This window comes from Delphinus delphis, chromosome 14 (genome assembly GCF_949987515.2).
Source record: "Delphinus delphis chromosome 14, mDelDel1.2, whole genome shotgun sequence".
NCBI classification, from domain to species: Eukaryota; Metazoa; Chordata; class Mammalia; order Artiodactyla; family Delphinidae; genus Delphinus; species Delphinus delphis.
Window position 1 is genome coordinate 71,076,142 of NC_082696.1, and position 24,937 is coordinate 71,101,078.

Here is a 24,937-nt window from a genome sequence, read left to right on the forward strand (position 1 = left end):
ACGACGGTGGTTTTCTTTCATGATTTCTCATGACATTTCAATGGGAAATCTTCAAAAAAATACATAGATTTTAGCATCTCAAGTACTTTTAACTAGATTAACTGAACTGAGACTCCAAATTCCGTGGATTACAATACTTGGAAGGACATGTATTACAGCATGACTAGTATTTGGAATAACTGTGAAATTGTTGCCTAGACCTAATCAGTCACTCTTACTTCATGTCTTTTACTTGCCAAAATAAAGAGCTGCATATGTTCTGCTTGCCAAGATAAATAAAGTTATGTTTTAAAAGATTCTTATATATTTAATAGTTTTTGTGCTATTTAATGTAAGAGAAACTTCAATTCACCACTTTTTCTTTCATGTTTTTAAACCGTCAAAATTATAATGTTGATTTTTGTGGCAGAACTAATAAATCTTAGAGTAACTACTAAATTGGTATAATCTTGCTTTCAGTTTTGCATGATTTTTTGGTGCTTGTTATCCTTTATTCTTAGTATTTTTTACAACCTCTCTTGAAAACCAATAATAATCATTTTATTAATTTCATTAACTTACATACAGTTGTTTATAATAGGTAAAAAATATCTTAAAGTTCTAAATAAAATTTTTTATTAGTCGAACTCCTTCACTCTGTAAACCCATAAAACCCAAACTATAAAGTAACACTGTGAGGTTAGCGCATTTATGGAGTTATGTAATCATCAGGCTAGATAATTAGTATTCTAATGTGTTGTCTGTTTTCAGTTTTTGTTTTCAACGCCACATCTATAGTATTTTCTATCACTTACCTCATATCCATATGTACTATAATTATCAATATCTTAAATAATTCATCAGTATCAGTAAGGTTGATTGAAATGGATTATTTGGTCACTGATAATACTCAGATATCTTAGTTTAGTGTCTTACAGCAAGAAACAGTTGACATACTATTTAGCCCACTAAGATTAGTACGTTTTAATATAAACAAACTAATACTTGGTTTAAAAGAAATCCTTCCAAACTAAAAATTAGAGGGAGAATAAATACAGTAAAGAAAGGATAAAAAGGAGCGCTCCCAGCATGACTAGTATTTGCATTTCACAATGTTAATTTGGAGCATTTTTAGGGAGGACAAGAAGCCACAAAACAAAAACCAATCCAGACTTAATCTTTTTCTTAAATAAATATATCTTGGCTTTCACTAATAAACCAAGTGAATGTTAATGCAGGAAACTCCAAAATAAAATGTAGGGTATTAATAGGTATCATGAAGGATAGACTTCATCTAACACAGAATAGGACTATAGTATTTTATTTTATTTTTATTTTATTTTGTTCTGTTTGGCACAGTTCTGTTTTCAATTATTTAAAAAAGTTTTTTGCTTTGCAGTTATAGTTAAATGTGTGGTTCCTGTAAGAAAGAGATAGTAACTAAAAGTATTTTATATGTTGCAAGGGTAGTTGTTTCCTTCCTGAGAGTTTAATCTTTAGGTCTAGGGCTTGAAACTCCATGCTGTATGGAAAAAGTTTTCCTTTCCCCTGTGATATTATCAGAATTTTAGCCAGTGGTACTGTCACCACCTTGAATGATGGTTAATACATTGCATACACTGTGGTTTAAAAAAAAAAATTCTGATTCCTAAGGAACTTTGAAGCTTGGTGAAAAGTATCTGGCTTGCTTTTTTTTCCTCCCTCTTTTCCATTTCTTATTGAGCATATAATCACTATATATGTAGGTACTAAAAAGCGCAGAGGCGGAAGTTATATACACGAGTCTTTCAGACACAAAATTATGGACATGGACTTTTAGCAAATACAAAATTAAATACTGATGGAGTTAACCACCTGTTATCTTCCGTTATGACCACTCTGCACCCCTTTGTTATGCTCTAACGTGGAAAACACTTTTGTCACATCGTTCATCTTCTTTTAGTCTGTCCTTGAGATGACGAAACTGAGCTCTGAGCTCTTCAGCAAGCACACACACTCGCGCTGCGAGTGAAACGTTATTGACTGACAGGTTCTGTCTTCAGATAAAGAGGGGCCAGATTCAACTCTGATAAACTATCGACATGACAACAAAAACAGGCCAGTAAAATGGGGCAGGTTGTCCAAGCAGGCACGGATTCCAGAGTTCTTCTAGTACCTGTGTGTAGGGAGGAATGCATAGTTATCAGTGGCAGTGCACAGTTATTTTTTATTTATTTATTTTTTTGGCGGTACGCGGGCCTCTCACAGTTGTGGCCACTCCCGTTGCGGAGCACAGGCTCCGGACGCGCAGGCTCAGCGGCCATGGCTCACGGGCCCAGCCGCTCCGCGGCATGTGGGATCCTCCCGGACCAGGGCACGAACCCGTGTCCCCTGCATCGGCAGGCGGACTCTCAACCACTGTGCCACCAGGGAAGCCCCCACAATTAATTTTTTATACCTCTCCTGGGTCATGAAATGCTACCTCAAAATCCTGACAGTCTTTGCCACCTTCCTCCCCACCCCCAGCAGAGCAAATGTTGCTTTTGAGAAAGGTAGTAGTTCAGTATGGTTGTATCTCCTGTACTAAGAATCAGCACAAAACAAGGGGTGGCGGGGGGGAAACCAAAGAAATAATAATATTCAAAAGGAACTTCCAGCTATTTGTAGTACATTTGGTGTAATTAGAGACTCTTAAAAAAAGAAACACCATAGAATTTGGGGTTTCTGAGATAAAAAGTGCCCACGTGCACGTTGCCAAATGAAGGTACAGTTTCAGCAAGGGATCCTGAATAGGGAGACTGAACTGATAAGAAATCTGTATCCACATTCAGCTGAAGTGATGGGTGTAAAGAAGGTAGATTCCAAATTGGATTTTGAAAAGAGGAGAAAATTGAGCCGTTGGCACAGAAAATAGAAGTCCAAAGGTAAAAGACATTGTCCTGAGTATTACAGATCTAGAGAATGTCACATTCCAATAGTTTTTAATCTAAACCAGATCATCACTTCAACTTTGAAAATGGTATAGAAAATACTTGGGAAACCTTTATTTTTGTCTTTTGATTCTTCTGTTTTTGGCAAGGAGAGCCCTTGAGTGATGCTGGTTTGCATGATTTCTGGCCTTCTTTCAGTACTTATTCTCCCTTCGTTCCTAAGTCACCACCAAGAATTAAGCCTTTGGGGCTGAGGCTATAGGTAATTTATGTTTCTTGCTAGATGGATGTCTCTGGCCAAGTTCTGGCTTTAGTGGCTAGGAGCTGCCAGTGCTGTTACTATGATTAATAAAGTAAGATGTTCATGATAAAAGCATACATCTTTTCATATAATGTTTATCTACCTTCTTGATGATTTGCTGCTCATTCCAGGAACCTTAGGTGGTTTAAACACATTAAATACTTTTCATTATATCTCGGGTTGCCAGCCAAAAGAGCACTACTAGAAATCTGTGCTTTTGCATTATTCTGTAGCTTTCCTCCTTTAGAACTCATCATTTCATACTTTTTTGGAAACAGATCACATACCTTTTAAAAATGCTTCTGGTAGAGATCTGATAAATCCTTTAGTGCAGTGATTCTAAAAACTGGCTAATCACTTGAATCATCTGAGAAGCTTTTTAAAAATACAGATTCCAGGGCCTCGTCCTGGATTTGAATGAAAATATCTGGCAGCAGGGCTCAGGAATCTATTTTTCCTCAGGTGAGTCTGGCACTCAGTTGGCTTTGGAAAGTCCAAATCAGGTTCTTTTTTTTTTTTTTTGCGGTACGCGGGCCTCTCACTGTTGTGGCCTCTCCCGCTGCGGAGCACAGGCTCCGGACGCGCAGGCTCAGCGGCCATGGCTCACGGGCCCAGCCGCTCCGCGGCATGTGGGATCTTCCCGGACCGGGGCACGAACCCGTGTCCCCCGCATCGGCAGGCGGACTCTCAGCCACTGCGCCACCAGGGAAGCCCCAGGTTCATTTTTATTACACAGTCTTCATCACCAATCCAAACCGTTTTCTAGGTGGAGAAGCCAACATCTGTAGAAGTATCAAAGGACTTGCCCAAGGTTATGAGTGAATGGAAGGGCCTAAGGTCTTCTCCACACTGATCCTGAGTCCCACGTTCAATCCCCAACACATGTAGATGGCATTTATTGTGGCTAATTGGGGAGCTTTTCTTTCATTTTTTGTATATCATTGAAGGTTTTCAGAAGTAACATAAATGTATTTGCTGTTCGCTATTAGAATGTATTCTGCTACTAGTCATTTATTCGTGTCCCTAAGCCAACAAAATTTATCACAATTTATATCAATTTATCTTGACCATGATCGACAGTTGTGAGGACAACATTGTAAAATACATTTTTAAATGTTTAATTTCCTGTTTGGGATAGTCTGGAACAGTAAGCTCAGGAAAATATTTTGAATTATTGAACTAAGAAAATGACGATTATGTCTCTCCCACCTTCAGATTATTCAACATCTTTTAAATTCATTTCACATTATGGATTTGTAGGTCCACATTCAATATGAACAGACTAGACCCTCTTCTCTCATTTACATGCTACTTGTAGCAGCTGTTCAATTCATATTATGCAAGGTTGAATTTGGTTATTTCAGCTGCTAGTAAAACTTTTCTAAGACTTTTACTCTCATGCTAGTTTCATTTAGTTAATATATTTATTTATTTATTTTTGGCTGCGTTGGGTCTTCGTTGCTGCGTGCAGGCTTTCTCTAGTTGCGGCGAGCGGGGGCTGCTCTTAGCTGCGGTGCGCGGGCATCTTGCTGCGGTGACTTCTCTTATTGTGGAGCATGAGCTCTAGGTGCACGGGCTCAGTAGTTGTGGCTCGCGGACTCTAGAGCGCAGGCTCAGTAGTTGTGGCGCACGGGCTTAGTTGCTCTGCCACATGTGGGATCTTCCTGAACCAGGGCTCGAATCCGTGTCCCCTGCTTTGGCAGGCAGATTCTTAACCACTGTGCCACCAGGGAAGCCCTCATGCTAGTTTTATTTTCTCATGTGGGAGGCTACTTCTTGGCTTGGTAATATAATGAAAATGAATAGATTTCTTCTTTTCTTAAAAAATTTATTTTTATTTATTTATTTTTGGCTGTGTTGGGTTTTTGTTGCTGCGCATGGGCTTTCTCTAATTGCGGCAGTTGGGGCTACTCTTCATTGTGGTGCGTGGGCCTCTCACTGTGGTGGCTTCTCTTGTTGCGGAGCATGGGCTCTAGGCACATGGGCTTCAGTAGTTGTAGCACATGGGCTCAGTAGTTGTGGTTCACAGGCTCTAGAGCACAGGCTCAGTAGTTGTGGCGCACGGGCTTAGTTGCTCCGCGGCATGTGGGATCTTCCCGGACCAGGGCTCAAACCCGTGTCCCCTGCATTGGCAGGCAGATTCTTAACCACTGCACCACGAGGGAAGCCCTAGATTTCCATTTTTATGGAGAGCCTATGCAAGTTTATTTAAAACTGTATAGCAGAAGCAGTTTAGATATATTTTCATTGGCGTGTTGTTTGTCAGTAGCTAAATGGTCAAGAATGGGTTGTTTCCTCAGACTGGGAACACCTTCACTGTGAGCTAGTAATTCTTCTGTTTCTTACTGTGGGCCACAGTGCTTTACCATGGTTTGTGTGGAATCTACTGTTTTGTGAGCCCAAACATTTTCTAAAATAAACAAATCCGTGGTACATTTCCTCTTAAACTATTTTTAGTACTTCCTATTCTTATTTTGTTAATAACCCTGAAAATCTTATAAATGTCCTTTTTGCTCACAACCCTTTCAGTGGGCTTTCTGCTTCCTATTTCAAAGTAAACCACAGATAAAGATTAATTATAATATTCTACTGTTATTAAAGAAGAAAACTTGATACTAGAATGCATTAATATAACATTGAAAGAAAGTTCTAGGACATATGGTAATTCCTTGACCATATTCAGCACTGGTTATTCCTTTGATGGAGTGTATTTGCATAATACTTAAACTTTGTCAGGTGGAAACCAAAAGACCAAGAGGCAGAACCCAGTGATTCATTCCGTCTTCTCTAAGAGATTCGCATTTTATCAGCAGCTCTCAAGATTACCTTACGTTGCGTCGAGATGACTACAGTTGGTTTGGAGTAGGTGAATAGTGATCTTGAGATAGTTTTTCTTTGTTAGAGAACCTAGCAGGGGTTCTAGCATTAGATACCCTGAAAAGCAAATCTCTAAACCTTTGAAGAAGTAAGCACCAGGCCGAAGTTTGAGGAATAGTTCCTGTGACACATATCTGCATTAACAAGGGAGCCGCTGTCCCTGCCCATTTGAGAATCAGGGTCTCGGCCACAAACAAGAAAGTTGCCAGATATGGTAGCTGCCACCCACTGTTCCTTAGCACCCACCTGTTGGTGGTGGACTAGAAACTAGAGACTGGAAACACAGCTGCCTGGAAACAAACACCACCACCACGAGCTTCCAGAAGAGCCGTATGGCTACCACTTCATGATGTGCATTTCTCCTCAGGGTCCTGTGAAGGCACATTAGCTTGGTGAGTGCTCTGTGTAAAGCAGAAACCCTAGCTGCAAGGGAGTCTGGGGCCTATAATTTAGCCCTTTAGGCTCCATTGTACTGGAAGTAGTGCTAGGAGCAATTTGCATTTCTGCAGTATTTGCCATGTAGGACCTGAGTGAGATTTTAGTGTAGTTACTTGCCTTTATACCTGCAGTTGAGTATATGTGTTTCTGGGAAAGAGTAACAGGCCAAAACTATGTTAGCTTAGAATTCTGGAAGCTGAAGGTTATTATTCCCAGGAAATATATCTCCCCAAGCTGCACCTTTGTTTAGTACGTGTCCTAGAAATTGCCTCGTTGTGAGAATGAAAATAGTCATGAATTTTAGTTTATACTACTTCCAGAGAGAGTTCAGAAACAATTTAGATAAATACTGTAACTGTCAAATGGCTCCAGACTCTTATTCCTATCCATGACCAGAATTTCTCTTTTTTCTAATAACGCAGGATTATTTTTTGCCAAATAACCAAGCAGTAATAAGGGCATTGAGGTAGCAGGTGGATTGCAAAAGTGTTCTCATCAAATCATTTTGGGGAAAGGAAGCTCTTTTTTATTTTATTTTTTTAATTTTTGTTTTTTATTGGAGTATAGTTGATTAACAATGTTGTGTTAGTTTCAGGTGTGCAGCAAAGTGATTGTTACACATACACATTCTGTTTTTTCAAATTCTTTTCCCAGTTGGGTTACTACAGAGTATTGAACAGAGTTTCCCGTGCTGTACAGTAGGTCCTTGTTGGTAATCTATTTTAAATATAGCAGTGTGTACATGTCCATCCCAAACTCCCAATCTATCCCTTCCCCCCTCGGTAACCATAAGTTCGTTCTCTAAGTCTGTTTCTGTTTTGTAAGTAAGTTCGTTTGTATCATTTTTTTTTTTTTTAGATTCCGCATATGGGCAATATCATATGATATTTGTCTTTCTCTGTCTGACTTACTTCACTGAGGAACCTCTTATTTTCAAAGAAACAGATAGGAATAACATTGGGTAAAAAGAAACGGTGGAATATGTAATCAAAATTAAAATCATTCCGAAATAGATAACCAACAAGGACCTACTGTATAGCACAGGGAACTATACTCAATATTTTGTAATAGCCTATAAGGGAAAAGAATCTGAAAAAGAGTATATAACTGAATCACTTTGCTGTACACCTGAAACTAACACAACATTGTAATTCAACTGTACTTCAATAAAAAAAGAAAATAATAAAAAAAAGAAAAACAAACTAAAATCATCCCCTGTATCAGTTAGCTATTCCTATGTTATCGAAAGCCACAAAATCTCAGTGACATACGAACAATAATTATTTATTTTCTCACACACCTGTGGGTCAGAGTGGGTGGCTGTGATGATGCTACTGGGTGGCTCTGGGCTACAGGTTGGGTCCAGGTCTGCTTCACAAGGCTCGTCGTCTGTGGACCAGCAGGCTGGCTTGTACTTCCAAAGCAGTGGTGATGGTACAAGAGAATTACTCTTAAGGCCTAAGCTTGGAACTGGCACACTGTCATTTCGGCCCACATTTTATGGACCAGAGCAAGCCTCATGTTCAAATCCAAAGGCGAGGGGTCGGAAAGTATACTCTGCCTTTTGTAAAAAGAACTGTAAAGTATCATGGCAAAATCACTGACACAGGAAAGAGATGATGAGGAACTGGGGCCTAAATCAAAATCTGAATTATCTTTTTTTTTTTTTTTTGCGGTGCGCGGGCCTCTCACTGTTGTGGCCTCTCCCATTACGGAGCACAGGCTCCGGACGCGCAGGCTCAGCGGCCATGACTCACGGGCCCAGCCGCTCCGCGGCACGTGGGATTTTCCCGGACCGGGGCACGAACCCACGTCCCCTGCATCGGCAGGCGGACTCTCAACCACTGCACCACCAGGGAAGCCCTATCAAAACTTTTGGGGGAGGATTCTTGTGGCATGCAGATACCTCTGTTTTCTTATTTGTGACTAATTAGCATTAAGCCTAGCTACTTTTTACATGCTAGGATGATGCTTAATTAACCTCTGTGATTGAGATATGTAACTGAAATAAATTTCCCAGCTGTGAAGCTAAGAGAGTAGAGGATTGGGGCACCAGGTAGCCTCACCCCCCATTTAGTGCAAATTGTAAAGATTTCAGTATTGTAATAATTTTTTATATTATTAAAAGGCAATTTAAAAATCTTATAAATACGAAAGAATGGTTTGAGAATATTTAGTGGTTACTCACAAAATCAGTCTAGGTGTACATCAACTATTTGTGATAGACCTATGACAAGTTGTAAAGAGGCTATGATGATAGTTAGGTTTTATGGAATGATTTGATGCTGCCTGATGAAAGTACAGCAACTGAATTTATATGATTCTCTTGACTGAGTTTTTCTTTAATAAACATGATGAACAAGAATATAGACTAACGATATTTGAGCTAATGTTGCTAGAGCCTAGAATGTTCTCTCCTGAAGTGAATATGAAACAGGAAACCAAATTTGATTTGGAGTGAATTAAATAAGGTGTTTTAAAATTGAGATATAACTGACATATAATGTTATATTAGTTTCAGGTGTACAACGTAATTATTCAACATTCGTATATATTGTGAAATGACCACCACAATAACTCTAGTTCACATCCATCATCACACATAGTTACAAATGTTTTTTCTTGTGATGAGAACTTTTAATATCTACTCTCTTAGTGACTTTCAATATACAGTATTATTAACTATTGTCAGCATGCTGTACATTACACCCGCAGGACCTATTTATCTTATAGCTGGAAGTTTGTACCTTTTGACCCCCTTCACCCATTTTTGCCTCCCCAGCCTCTGGCAACCACCAGTCTGTTCTCTGTATCTATGAGTTTGTTGTTTGTTTGTTTGCTTTTTGTTTTTTCAGGTTCCACATATAAGTGAGATCATATAGTATTTGTCTTTCTTTGATTCACTTCACTTAGCATAATACCCTCAAAGTCTCTCCATGTTGTCACAAATGGCACGATTTCCTTTTTTATGGCTGAATAATATTCCTGTGTGTGTGCATGTGTATTTTCTTTGTCCATTCATCCATTGATGGACACTTAGGTTGCTTCCACTTCTTGGCTATTGTAAATAATGAGGCAGTGACCATGAGGACACATATATCTTTTCCAGTTAGTGTTAAATAAGATGATTTTTCAGTTTCTCAGATGTAGTATATTTTGATGTGCAGGGAAGAAAAGGTGTAAGATAAAACTTTTTAGAGCCCAGGGGTCAGTAATGGTGAATTCTGTTACTAGGATGCTGTTAGCTCTAAAGTCATGCTCATGACAGAAAACAGTGATACAGAAATAGCACTTTCCAGCACTTTCCACTACAAAAAAGGGTACTAGAATTATAAGTGCTAGAACTATGGTTTTTTTCTTCTTCACAAAAATTTTAATTATAACAACTAACTTTGAGTTGTTGTTAAAAACTGGGCACAGTCCTAAGTGCTTTAGATACATTATTTAATTTGCTAAACAGCTGATGAGGTAGAAATTCTAATTATTCTTATTTTATAGATGAAACGAGTGCAAAGAGGTTCATATGTTTCAAGTTATCTATAATTCACGTGTATTACTTTTAAAAACAAAAATAAAACGATAACTTTTTTTATAAAAATTTTTGCTTTATATTAGAGTATAGTTGATTTACAGTGTTGTGTTAGTGTCAGATGTATAGCAGAGTGATTCAGTTATACGTATGCATATACCTATACTTTTTCAGATTCTTTTCCCATTTAGGCTGATAATAACCTTTTAAAGCAAGAATATTGTACCATCTTCAGGATTAACAATTTGCATACAAGTTGACATATACCATTTGTAAAGTGTTTTTTCCAGGGCTGTACTGTGCTGTATTATTGGAAAGACTGATTTCTAGCACCTGTCTTGGGCAAATTGCTTGATATCTCAGAGCCTCTGTTTCCTCATGCAAAAACCTAATTGTATTTGCCCTACTTTTCAAATTGTTGAGGGGATCAAATGAAATATGTGAAAACAACTTATAAGCTATAAAGTACCATATAAAGTTAGGTAGTGATTTATTATGTTGTCAAAATCTTAAAAATTTGTAGGTAGAATATTATTATTGTTATTATTATTTTAATAATTTAAAAGTCAAGCTTAATACGTAGTGCACTTAATTTAGCTATTGCTTCCTGGGAACAAAAAGCTATTGTATCACTCATTCTTTGATGAAAGCTTCAGTGAAGTAAGGAGATTGAATAATAGATGAATGAGGAGAATTCTAATTTGAGCAGATTTTTATTCCTGGTCGTAGAAGTTTGGATGAGAATTTCATCTTCAGATCTACTAATTATGTGGAAAGATACAATCCTGAAAGAGCAGAAGAAAAAAAAAAAGGAAGGACCAGATTTTCAGCTAACACTCCTCTCCCCCATCCTACGTTCTTTTTTGTAGCTAGGATATTAAATTAGATGTTTCCTAGATAATAATACATGGTACAATTATAATCAAAACATTACAAAATGAAAACATATAAAACTAATAATTATGTAGAACATCAAAGTATGATATAAATATGGCATCAAGTTCCATTCTTAGTGAGTAGTCCATAAATTATTTGTGCAGCCACTAAAGGCAACTCTGCACACTCTAAGACACTGCTTTATCAACACGAATCGTGTCTAGTAAACAATATCTTTATTTAAATGATGTTTTTCATTGCTCTTTGTTAATGCCAGTTTCTCATAAATGTCTGTAGAGTTAGGATTTTAAATATTAAATAATAATTAAATAAGGGAAAGACTTTATTTTGTTCACTGTTATATCCCCATTGCCTAGAACATTGTCTGAGACAAACCTTTGTTGCAAGGGTGAATGAAATAATACTCTGGTAATTGGAAAGGAGACTTTAAGAACAGCTGGAAGACATAATACATAAAAATGTTAAGCATAAATATGGGTAATATGCATAATATTCTGAAATTTCTTTGACTCTCACATGTTTGGCAGATTTATCATTCCTTTTTATTTGCTGTACTTAGGGACGTGCTGCCTTAACACAAGAGAAAGAGGAATTTGCCCATGAACATGAAGAAATGAAGAACCTGGAAGCCATTGTTCGAGATATAAAACCAACCACCCTCATCGGTGAGCTTTAGCTTCTTCCTCCCCGCCATCAACCCTACCTCAACCCCACGTGGGCTTGATTTGTTTTCCTACTGCTGAATTTTGAGACGTAATTTAGCTTTTTGAAATTCTAACCTTTGGCGTTCGCAAACAAAATTACGCATTCCCTGAAGCAACAGTACCCCCTAGAGGCCTAGATTTGTAAATGCAGAGCCGTCTTCTTAATCTTCCTGATGATCCCAGCTGAAGTGTGTGGGTTCCCTCTGCTCACTCTGTCAGCCTGCCAATACCTGGCATATCCAGCACTTTGCCAGGCTTGATTATTCCAAATAGACAGTGGTTCTAAAAGGGAGGTGGTTTGGCCCCGAAAGGAAACATTTGGCAATGTCTGGAGACATTCTTTGGTAGTCACAACTGGAGGGAGAAGGGGTGGTCAGAGCTCCGGACATTAGTGGGTAGAGACTAAGGATGCTGGTCCACAGCCTCCAGTGCCCAGCGAAGCCTCCCCCCAGTAAGGAATTGTCCAACCCAAAACGTTTGTGGGGCCAAGGTTGAGAAAGACTGAACCAGACCCTCCTTGAAAACAGGGACCGTATTTCATGTCTTTATATAACTCAGCGTGTTACACACTGCATGTGCACAGTAAGGTGTTTACTATGGACGAATTTGTTGCGGTTGAAAAAAACTCAAAAGTTTTGAAACTTTGTATCCTTTATTTTGTGTGTATATAACATCAACCCTTACTTGGTATTATACTCCATTTCTAGAAGCTCCTGTGACACAGATGACAATATTGAGAATAATGATGAGAACCATAGTAAAAACAAATACTTACTCCATGACAGGAGTTAATGGGTAGTAGTAAGCCTTTATTGTTGTTTTTTATAAAATATGTTCCATCAGGAATCTTACTTTTTCCATTCTCATTATGCTAATAGCTTTATTCTTCTGTTCAGTTTTTTTCAGTGAGTCATACTTCAGTTTTATCATTGAATCGGATGATTGTCTTAAGTGTTAGCACTGGATTATAAAATATGATTGCTTTATAGCCTGAGGGACTGAAATATACTTCTAGAATTGTTTACAGAGAGATAGTATATATTAGACACATTTATTTCCTGATAAAATTGCCTAGAATTCCTAGTGATTGGTCACTAAATTTATTAATGAGTCAAATGTTAAAGCTGTGATTTTTTTCATAGATACTTGCAGATTTGTAACCTTAAAGGTTGTTGGCATTAACGAACATCTCTTTTTTGTCACTTTAATACACATATTCTATATTTTGTTTAGGGGGTATTACAAAATGACCTGACATGTCTCATTGTTTGGGGGGCACTGGATTAATTAACCGATGATAGTCCTATTCACTGGTTTCTTGTTTCTACATTAGGAGTTGCTGCGATTAGAGGTGCATTCTCAGAGCAAATTCTCAAAGACATGGCAACCTTCAATGAACGGCCTATTATTTTTGCTTTGAGTAATCCAACTAGCAAAGCAGAATGTACTGCAGAGCAGTGCTATAAACTGACCAAGGTAAAGCAAAAATGGAACTGATATTTTAATAGTCAAATTGTGATTCTTTGTAAGGGAGCCCAGAGTATCTAAGGTGCTTACCGGTTAACCTTTAAAAATTTTATAACCAAGACTGAAAGAACAGTGAACAGGTCATGAAGGATAAGAACCATATCCTTTTTTAGAATCTTGTATAAATCCTGTTCTTCAATAAAACAAAATAAACTTTGTAATGTTTTATTGATAATTTTCCTTAAGCGCTTTGGAAGTATCTAAGATTTAAACATAAAAGTTAAAAAGGAAAAAGCTTGATCCTAGATACTGATTAAAATAGCTTTTAACTAGCTATTCCCAAACATTGACGCACACAGTATAAAACCACAGTCTTATTTCTGCTTTGCTAACTCCTCCTGGGTTTGGATTTTGATGGCATGGGTGGAGCATTTGGGCAATTATTTTGACATCCAGCCTGACTGGGATAGGAGTCCTCAAAGCTTCAATACTTTACTGTTTCCAAAAAAAGTGACTTATTTTATACTGTGCTTGTATTAATATATATTTGACCAATATGTTGACAAGGGCCCTTTTTTTTCCTTAAAAGACTTGAAAATGTCATTACAACAAAACAGAAGTTGAGTCACATATATCTAACACTTTTATTTTGGAAAGAAATCTAAAATGAACTGGAAAGGATAAACAAGACAGAGTTATGTCACTCTGCATAAATCTAACTCAATGCATAAATAAAACTGCATAAATAAAACTGGATGGCTCTACTTCTTTAATACTGTATCCTTAAATGCTTATTACTAGAGTTGATGAAATTTTGCAAAGGAGCGACTCCATTGTTTATTTCTCTTATCTGGGATGGCGTCAGTATCCTCAGTAATTTAAGTTTTTATCCCATCTCTAGGTTGGGGAATTTGCCTCATGTAACTCAGTCCTTAAATCCTTAAAGCAGAAAAAAAAACCAATAACAAAACTTCAGCGTAGCGCATTACACAGAGTAGGCACATAATAAATAAGTGTTTAAGTACATATTTTGTTTTGGCATATTTCAAAAAGCCTCAAAATTTCATAGATTCACCTATAATAGACGTAAACAAAATTAGCCAAATTTCTGTAGCTGTGTTTTTAAGTTCAAATGTGTCTGATATAAATGGCCTAAACTCTTTCTTATGATTTCGCCTAATGCTCTTATGTTGCTATATATAAAATTAAAAGTCATTTTGAAGCTGAAAACATCGGTTCAGCCAAAGGATTACAGAACAAGAAAGGGGCTGTTGCTGGATGTGAGTCTCTGCTGCTTCAGGCGCAGGTGAAGAGTCATCAGGAAAGGTTAAAAATACAAAGGGACCGTTGAATTCCGAAAAACTGTAACTATACCAAAAATGATATGGAGAGGTTTCCTTCTCCATATTAACAGTCTCTATATATGAGGGTATTTAGCTGTCTGTCGTTTATTTAATACCCTTCCTCCGTAAAATATGATGATGCTGGAGCGACTGGCCGGAGTGAAGGAGAGGAGGGCGGCAAACAGGTGTGTGTAGAATGTTGCAGGTCTCTTTCTCAAATATAATTTTCAAACGTATATATATATCAAATAACATATATATCAAATATGTATATCAAATGATAATTTAGTTACATTAGAAATTTGCTTGTAACAAAACACTTTATTTGCTAAACAAAGCAGACTTGAAGGTATCACACTTGTCTGAAAACAACACCTAATTTTGTGCAAGACATATCAGTGTCTGATAAACACCTAGATGAGAATTTCTATTTTTTTCTCATCTATTTTCCTCTTTTTATATCCTGAAAAGGTTGAATCATGTTATACTTAACCTTTATGGAAAAGGTATAGTATGACATGTGTTAAAAATGAATAAGTTAATATTATTAATATCATAATGGATTTAGACTCAAGGTAAGAGGGATGAAATTTATAACCCAATCTATTACCATTTAAACTATGCTTTGGGGATTTAGTGCTTTTTTAGACTTTTCAAATGCATTTCTTAGATTGTAGTGCTTTATTTGTTGAGGGTTTCCTATCCCTGTTTCAGAAGCCTGAACGCTTCCATCTATATCGCCTCCCAGATCAGACAGACGCCCCCCTTTTGACTGGCAGTATGGAATACAGCACCTGACAGGCCCTAAGTTCATGCCATCTTAAAGCCTGTAATACATGGGATTCCTCAAAAATATTATGATGAAATATTAAGACCAGGAAAAAAATAAAGACAGTTTTAGACAATTACTGATAATTTAATCTTATTCTTATCTGCTAACCCCATTTGTGCTAATGAATTTTTTTCCTATATGACTTTTCAGATAATTCTTTACAATACAGAAATATATAAAATTTGTCCCAGTGATTACATTGGGAGCCTGTTGACTCCCAATGTAAACTGTAACCTAAAATGTCATCTTTTCCAAGATTCAAACATTAACCTACCCTTTTTGTATTCAGAAGCCTGTAAGTGGAAGTCTGTAGTCTAGAGATGGTTGATGGGCCCGTGGGTTGGACCACTGCCAACAACAGGATGGTGGTCTTGGGGTCTCTTGTGTTTTGCATGCTTCTCCTACGAATAGAGAGGCAGATAGAGAACAGAAATAATCACTCATTCCAGAACTTACTGCCAGCGTCATGATAGCTTGCTCACACTTATTAGGAAGTCAATGAAAAATCAGACTTCTTTCTAACTACTCAATACTTGAATTACTGTCTTATGATCCATTTGTTTAAAGATAGCCTGCCTCTTTTTACAGTTGTGTGTCTGTGTTGCAGGGTCGTGCCATTTTTGCCAGTGGCAGTCCTTTTGACCCTGTCACTCTCCCAAGTGGACAGACCCTATATCCTGGCCAAGGCAACAATTCCTATGTGTTTCCTGGAGTTGCTCTCGGTGTGGTGGCGTGTGGACTGAGGCATATCACGGATAAGATTTTTCTCACCATTGCTGAGGTATAGTAAAATACTCTGTGTTCGCCAAGGCTGTAAAATCTCAAATCAGCTCCTTGTAGATTGTCTACTGTTTTATTTATTTAGTATCCCAGCTCACTATCTAGAAGGTGTAAAGTCCAAAGAAGATCAAATCTTTCCCAACAGAGAGTAAGGGATGGGTAGTAACTTCACACTGAGTCACTAGGAAAGATTGTTCTTCAGTAGCCAGCAGAAAGACTATGTTCTGATTTCTTAAAAGAGAGCTTTTTAAAAATTGAAGTACAGTTGATGTACAATATTATATGTTACAGGTGTACAGCATAGTGTTGCCCAATTTTCAAAGGTTATACTCCATCTCTAGCTATTATAAAATATTGGCTGTATTCCCCATGCTGTACAGTATGTCCTTGTAGCTTATTTGATACCTAAAAGTTTGTACCTTTTACTCCCCTACCCCTATATTACCCCTCCCCCTTTCCTCTCCCCACTGGTAACCACTAGTTTGTTCTCTGTATCTGTGAGTCTGCTTCTTCTTTGTCATATTCACTAGTTTGTTGTATTTTTTAGAGTCCACATATAAGTGACATCAGGCAGTATTTGTCTCTCTCTGTCTGACTTATTTCACTTAGCATAATGCCCTCCAAGTCCATCCATGTTGCTGCAAATGGCAAAATTTCATTCTTTTTTATGGCTGAGTAGTATTCCATTATACGTATATACCACATCTTATTTATCCATTCACTTGTTAATGGACACTTAGGTTGCTTCCATATCTTGGCAATTGTAAATGATGCTGCTATGAACATAGGGGTGCAAGTATCTTTTCAAATTATAGTTTTGTCTGGATATATACCCAGGAGTGGAATTGCTGGGTCATATGGTAGTTCTACTTTTCGTTTTCTGAGGAACCGCCATACTGTTTTCCACAGTGGCTGCACCACTTTACATTCCCATCAACAGGGTATGAGAAAAGAAACCTTTTTTTTTTAAATCTTTACACTTTCAATTATGTTCTGTGACAGTAATGAGACAATACAAATTTTGTTTCCAAATTATGGAGGAAGTGGTAAATATTTCTCCATGGAGAACCTACCTAGACGATGGCTTTTTTTTTTTTTGGCCATGCTGCGTGGCTTGCGAGATCTTAGTTCCCCAACCAGGGGTTGAACCTGGGCCCCAGCAGTGAAAGCACCGAATCCTAACCACTGGACTGCCAGGGAATTCCCGATGATGGCATTTTGAAGATTTAAGATGACAGTCTGTTAGAGAACGAACTTATGGTTACTGGGGGGAAGGGTAGGGGGAGGGATAGTTAGGGAGTTTGGGATTGACATGTACACACTGCTATATTTAAAATGGATAACCAACAAGGACCTACTGTATAGCACAGGAAACTCTACTCAATATTCTGTAACGACCTAACTGGGAAAAGAATTTGAAAAAGAATAGATACATGTATATGTATAGCTGAATCACTTTTTTGTGCACCTGAAACTAACACAACATTGTTAATCAACTGTACTCCAATATAGAATAAAAAGTTAACAAAAAAGAACATACCTCTAATATCTACCTATCTACATATCTATCTAATAATCTTTGTAGTACTGTACTAATATAAGCATTATGGGGAAAAAAATGACAGTCTGATTTGGTATGGTGAAGTGTTTGTTATTCAGGGTGCAGTGTAGAATACAGAAACCACTCTAGTACTTCAAGCAGAGAAGAAATTAAAACAGAGAATTCGGTGTTTGTAAAGTCATTAAAAGGACGGAAGTGGGCTCTTCTGTGGGCCTTCAGGAAGGATTCACAGAACAGCACAGAGCAGAGCTGGTAGGGATGCTCTATCAAGCTACTGTTTAAGAACTGTGAAGGGTCTGAAATTTCACCTTACTTGCAGGCTAACGAGTCAGCCTGCCACAGATTCATAGATGCTGGCAAAAGACACAAAACTCTTAGGTCAGCCACAAAGGCACAAGAGGTACTCTGAACCTAAGGCTCCCATCAGTTCCCCTTGCCTCGCAAACCTCAGGGGGATGATACAGTGGTTGGCCCGATATTTGTAAAATCATGAGCTGTGGGTAATCAGAATGTTCACCTGTTTGATAACGTCTGAGGAGGATGCAATTCATGAAGGAGAAATTTGAGTGAATTTCTTCTCTTGAAATGAAACCACGCTAACTAAACCCAACCAAGTAAAGCCTGATTAATGTTCACATATTTTCATCATGCAAACAGACTATTCTTTGCGTTGTGAAAGATTTTTATGTTATTGGTGTGATCTCAAGTAGCCTAAACCCGGGGTTTCGCGCCTTGGTGTCATTCTGTGAGAACAGAGGTCGGCCAGCTCTAATTCTCCTTTCTTTTTCTTCACTGCATTAAAAGCACAACGGCTGGTGTCTTAGAGCTTCTTCTTTTTTTTTTTTTTTTTGCAGTACGCGGGCCTCTCATTGTTGTGGCCTCTCCCGCTGCAGAGCACAGGCTCAGTGGCCATGGCTCACGGGCCCAGCCGCTCCACGGCATGTGGGATCTTCCTGGACCGGGGCACGAACCCGTGTCCCCTGCATCGGCAGGTGGACTCTAAACCACTGCGCCACCAGGGAAGCCCTTAGAGCTTCTTTGACTCAAGAAATCATGTCTAATTACTTAGGAGGGCTTTTCAAAGTTGTTCTTACATTAAGGGAAATGTAGTCATTGTCTTTTATAGCAGACACATCAGAAGAAGAAAGATGATCTTTTTACTCGTGGTAGCCAGTGTTTTCTTTCCTAAATAACTCCAGCACCCTCTAGTGACAAATTCCATGAAAAAAAAAAAGTCTTTCCAGTAAATCTACCCAGGGAAAGAAATAATTACTCTCAAACACCTCTGAAGGAAAACAATAAGATGTGGTGAGGTTACTGGTGTTATTCTTATCATAGCCAGCTATCTCTCCGGCTGAATCTTGGCCTTTCCACCGTTCCCCTCTTAGGCTTCAACACGATATTCCTGTTTTTCATGCCACCTCATTGTTTTCTTTGTCATCCTTTCAAGTCCCCCCCCCCCCTTTTTTTAAGACTTTTTTGATGCGGACCATTTTTTTAAAAGTCTTTATTGAGGGCTTCCCTGGTGGTGCAGTGGTTGAGAGTCCGCCTGCTGATGCAGGGGACACGGGTTCGTGCCCCGGTCTGGGAGGATCCCACATGCCGTGGAGCGGCTGGGCCCGTCAGCCATGGCCGCTGAGCCTGCGTGTCCGGAGCCTGTGCTCCGCCACGGGAGAGGCCACAGCAGTGAGAGGCCCGCGTACCGCAAAAAAAAAAAAAAAAAGTCTATTGAACCTGTCACAACAGTGCTTCTGTTCTATGTTTTGGGCCTCTGGCCGCAAGGCACATGGGATCCCAGCTCCCTGACCAGGGATCGAACCCGTACCTCTGCATTGGAAGGCGAAGTCTTAACCACTGGACCTCCAGGGAAGTCCCTCAAGTTCCTTTCAACTAAGCTTCTTCCTAGTATTCAGTTTTTTGCCCTCACTTTTCTCTTTCCTTTTAAAGTCTGCTTTCACAGATCTCACACATTCTCTTATTTCCATTATCATCATTCTAAAAGGGGCCAAGTCTGTATATCCCTATTCTTACCTTTCACCACATCTCCAGTGACCTGATGGGTATTTTCACCAAAATGCCCTGCTATTTCCTTAAATACGATGTGGAAAACCATTTCTTCTCTCCCCTTGCCCTCAATACCCGCATTTCTGTTCATGACACCCTTTCTAAGCAGGCATGGAAGCTTAGAAGCCTGATGTTCTTTTTATCCTCCCCCAACCCAAAGCCTTTAAACACACCAGGCATGTGAACACCCACGTAACTGTCCGATGTATCATCCTGCCTGGAAAACTCCGAGACTCATTCTCCACCTGTCTAAGCCTATCTCCAGGTCACGGCTTAAGTCCCACCTCGTCCTTGGGTCCTTTTGGGGCCTCTCTGACTCATTTTGATCTTTCTCCTTAGCCATGGCTGTCTTTAGCAAACACTTCATTTGATTCCTAGCTGTATTATGCTCTCGAGAGTTTCACGTATTGAACAATCAAGTCTTGCCTTATATTTAAATTGTATGTTATCTTCTCTGAAGACAGAAGGTCTCCCATATACTTCTTTCAAAACACCAGTAGCACTAGTGCAGTACTAAAGCACGTAGCAGAAACTTAGTAGATACTTATTGAATTAAATAGAACTAGTAGTCAGTAGTATTTATTAGTGAGAATAAATACAACACCACAGACACACCTCTAGAAGGGGCAAAAAGAAGAAGGTTCTTGTCTAGATTATATTTTGTAGTTAACAAAAGTAGCATGTAGGAGATCTAGGTGAATGTTTTGTTTGCCCACCCCAAATCTAGTAACTGTTAGGGTTATTGTCAAAGTACTAATTGGATCTCTTACGGAACTAGTAATCTCATGGACTGGCACCAGTCTCAAAGACTATTCCTGCACATTTTTATATCACAAAGAGATTTTTGGATTTCTTGGTCCTCTGGACAGTCTCTGGGACCTCTGATGCTCCCTGCTGGCCCTGCGCGGTCTGTGCAGCAGCCTGGAACAGTCTCCTCACTCCTGTTCACATCCGGGAGGCAAACCTGGGCCTCCTACCCTCACACCCTCCTCCTAAGTCACCTGCTCTGCGTTCTCTCATTCTCCTTGCCCCCACCCATTCTGCTATCTGCCCAGAGGGCACTAGAGAGATCCCCACTGACAGCAGTGTCTGGAGGAAACTGATTCATGTAAGTCACTGGATAACTGAAAACCCAGGTAACTTTAACGTTGATATAATACTATTATCTAACATATAATCCAAATTCAAATTTGCCAGTTATCCATAAAAAAGACCTTTATAGCCTCTAGACTACTCTTTTCATCTGCAAGAGCATTTCACCCTTTCTGTTTCTTTTATGGCAATGACATTTTGAAGAGTACAGGCCAGTTGTGTTTTACAATGTTCCTCTTGATTTAAGTTGTATGGTTAGAGGGTTTGGTTTAGGTTTGCCTAATAATTGACTCCTTCTCAGTGAATCACATCAGGAAGCACATAATGTCAATTTGCCTCATGTTTTTAAGCTACTTTATTGAGGTGTGATTGACATAACAAAAAGCTATATATCTTACAACTTGATGGATTTAGAGATAAGTAAGTATACACCTTTGAAACCATCACCACAATCCATGCCATACACAAATCTATCACCTCCAGAAGTTTTTTGTTTGTTTGTTTGTTTTTGTGGTACGAGGGCCTCTCACTTTGTGGCCTCTCCCGTTGCGGAGCACAGGCTCCGGACGCGCAGGCTTAGCGGCCATGGCTCACGGGCCCAGCTGCTCCGTGGCATGTGGGATCTTCCTGGACCGGGGCACGAACCCGTGTCCCCTGCATGGGCAGGCGGACTCTCAACCACTGCGCCACCAGGGAAGCCCACCTCCAAAAGTTTTTTCCCACCCTCTTTATTATTATTATGAATGTGTATGTGATAAGAATACTTAACATAAGATCTACCCTTGTAGCCCATTTTCATGTCTACACTGTTTCCTTTAGAAATAGGGACTGGTTTGGGGACAGCAAAGGCTGAGGCTACTTAGGCGGTTTGGATAATCCAGAATCTGTATCCTGCTCTGCCATGTGAGTCGGAAATCGCTCTCTCGGCCTCCTGCTCTACCTCCCGTGCAAGAGTATGTGAGCTGGGAGCAAGGCCTGGCCAGCCTCTCCTCCTCTGTTTTCAGGGTCCTTTTCCATCACTTTTCTCATCCTCCTCTGCCTTTCTTACCCTTCTTCCCCCGTCCCTCTAGTGCATCAAACAAGAAAGCCACCAGCGTTTCATGGTACAGTAGAAAAGGAACTGGGTTAAGAGGAAACCCAGACACTCATCCCCATCTTTTTCACTATTTGTCTCCCGCCACCAGTCACCAAGCCTCTCTGAGCTCAGTTTTTCCACTGAGAAAGGGAGAGATGCAATTGGATGATGGCGTTAATGGGATCTGCTTTTATCCGCGACCATTCACCATTATCCCCACAACTACCACATTCTATGGTATGAAGTATTTTTTTGTCTTTCTTTTTTTTTTTTAAGGTTATAGCTCAGCAAGTATCAGATAAACACTTGGAAGAGGGCCGGCTTTATCCTCCTTTGGACACCATTAGAGATGTTTCTCTGAAAATTGCAGAAAAGGTAAAACCACTCTTGTTGAAGTCTCATTATTTTCCCTTCCACCTATGGCTGAATGTGCATGTTTAGGTATTAAAAATCCACTTCCTTGAAATATCTGTATCAACTTACTATGTCAGAAGTCAGAGAAATGAGGCCTGGTGCTTCGGCAGAGCTTAGGAACTATGTTTGATCCTTAGAGATAGGTTGAATCATTAATTTCCCCATCCTTTTTCTCTCCCGTAATTCAAATAATTCATCATGGTTTCATTTCAGCTAAGCTTCTTCCCCTTGGCCTTTTTTTTGGTTGGTATCTTCCATATGACACTGAGATAGTCACCACAGTATTGCACATAGGGTAGAGTGACAGACCTTGAACCACCTGCCTTATCCATGTCTCTGTGGATGTGTGGCACCTTGAAAATCACACTTGATTATACTGGGCAGAAAGCGAAACAGTGACCACAGAGAACGCAAAGCTGGCTGGCGTGGCGGGTGAGCTCTTCAAGGAACTAGCCGAGAAGAAGCTACATTTTCTACAACTAAGACGAGAGAGAAACCGACTCCTTTTGCAGGCTAGTTGTGTTCATTTACCAGGGCTGCCGTAACAAACCGCCACAAACTGGGTGACTCAGATGACAGACATTTATTTCCTCCCGGAGGCTAGAGATCTAAGACGAAGGGGTTGGCAGGTCTGGTTTCTTTGGCAGCCTCTCCCTGGCTTGCCGATGACCACCTCCTTGCTGGGTCCTCGTGTGGCCTTTCCTCTGTTTGCACATCCCTGGGGTCTCTTTGTGTGTCCAAGTTTTCCGTTCTTATAAGAACACCAGTCAACTTAGGTTAGAGCCCACCGGAATAGCGTCATTTTAACTTAATTATCTGTTTAGAGGTCCTGTCTCCAAATACAGCCCCACTCTGAGGTACTAGAGGTTAAGGCATCAACATTTTCAGGTGACGTATTTCAGCCCACAGTAGTCGTCATATGTTGAAACTAGGGTTTCTCAACCTCAACGCTACGCACATGTGTCTGGGTTACTCTTTGTCACAGGGGCTGTCTTGGGCATTGTCGGACGTTTAGCAGCATCCCTGGCCCTTATGCACCAGATGCCAGTAGCCTCTGCAACAGGTGTGACAACCGAAAATGTCTCCAGACATTGCCAAGTGTCCCCTTGGAGGCAAATTTGCTCCTGGCTGGAAACCAAAGCTATTGGCAAGTTTATCAGAACAACACTATTTAGATTTCATATGTCATGATTTATTTTGTTGATTCAGGGTAGATGCTTCAAAAACCAAGTAATCCTTCAAAAAAAAAAACTTCAGATAATCTGCTTGGTTATCTATTTAGGAAAGAGTATGCTTATGTTTTCTCCTAATTTGTATCTAATAGTTTTAAACTAGTTTGAATTATTAATACACTGAACATCACATTATCCCTTTAAGTTCATTTTGAAGGGTTCAATGAAAAGGACTAGCATATGATCAGAGGGGTAACTAAGAAGACGAGGGACAGCAGGAGAGTATGAAAAACTCAGATATTACACCTAGAAAGAGGAACGAATGCTGAGTGGATAAACAGAAATTGGGAAACCTGGACAAAGAGTCAGCTTCAGGAAGGAAGGTGATATACGTAGACTGCAGGGTTGTGGTATCCATGGCAGCGGGTTGGCCAAAAGGTTCGTTGTGGTTTTTTGTAACGTCTTACAGAAAAACCCGAACGAACTTTCTGGCCAACCCAATACGTTCAAATGTACAATTCTAACAAGTAGACGGTGATGACTGAAACTTAAAGAGAGGCTGGATATAAAGGTGATCTACACGTGGGAACAGGTGAAGCGCTCGTCTTCCAGAGCGTCTGGCGTTGACGAGAAGGGGAGAGTGAAGATTTCACTGAGAGAGTGCATCGTTAATACAGTGTGTCCTGGGAGCAGAAAGACGAATGGATTTCCGCAGAGTCTGTGTCAGGAATGAAACAGAACATTTTATTATAAAAGTGATACAGCCTTTGCAAAAGAGGCACAGGGGAACTTTTGGGGGTGATGGAAATGTTCTGAAACTGGATGTGGTAACAGTTGCCCAACTCTGAATTTATAGAAATAATTGGATTAAAAAAATTTTTTAAAAAGAAATAATTGGATTATATGTTAAAACTGTTGAATTTTGTGGTCAGTGAATTGTAACTCAAGAATATCTGTTAGGGCTTCCCTGGTGGTGCAGTGGTTGAGAGTCTGCCTGCCGATGCAGGGGACACGGGTTCGTGCCCCGGTCCGGGAAGATCCCACATGCCGCGGAGCGGCTGGGCCCGTGAGCCATGGCCGGAGCCTGTGCTCCACAATGGGAGAGGCCACAACAGTGAGAGGCCCGCGTACCGCAAAAAAAAAAAAAAAAAAGAATATCTGTTAAAAACATAGTAATACCACATCATAGGCACTCTGAAACATAGAAGAGAGGAAAATACCTGACATTCTGCCTTTCTGAAACAAGCATTGTCTTCATTTTGGCGTGTGTGTTTGCTTGCAGTCTGTTTTCGTGTTTGCTTTCTTTGCTAACACTGTTGTAATAACGTGTAAGGGTGCATTCACGTACTTCTGATCATGCTTTTTTCATAAACATTTTTCCACGGTACAGCACACTCTTTATAACTTTAATTTTTTCATAAACGCATAATTTTACATTGAGAAGAGATACTTCACCATTCTGATATTCTTCAAGATCACGCTTATTCAAATAAGTCTGTCATA

The 24,937-nt window shown here is 39.5% G+C and overlaps 1 protein-coding gene across 1 annotated transcript in view; it reads left to right on the forward strand.

Moving 5' to 3' along the window:
* The window catches only part of ME1 (malic enzyme 1), a 193,151-nt gene that overhangs the window by 164,878 nt on the left and 3,336 nt on the right, over positions 1 to 24,937 (forward strand). Inside the window, exons 10-13 of the mRNA XM_060030292.1 lie at positions 11,490 to 11,595; positions 12,968 to 13,110; positions 15,884 to 16,057; positions 22,125 to 22,223. Of these exons, the coding sequence (XP_059886275.1) occupies positions 11,490 to 11,595; positions 12,968 to 13,110; positions 15,884 to 16,057; positions 22,125 to 22,223 (522 nt within the window). The remainder of the gene's footprint in view (positions 1 to 11,489; positions 11,596 to 12,967; positions 13,111 to 15,883; positions 16,058 to 22,124; positions 22,224 to 24,937) is intronic.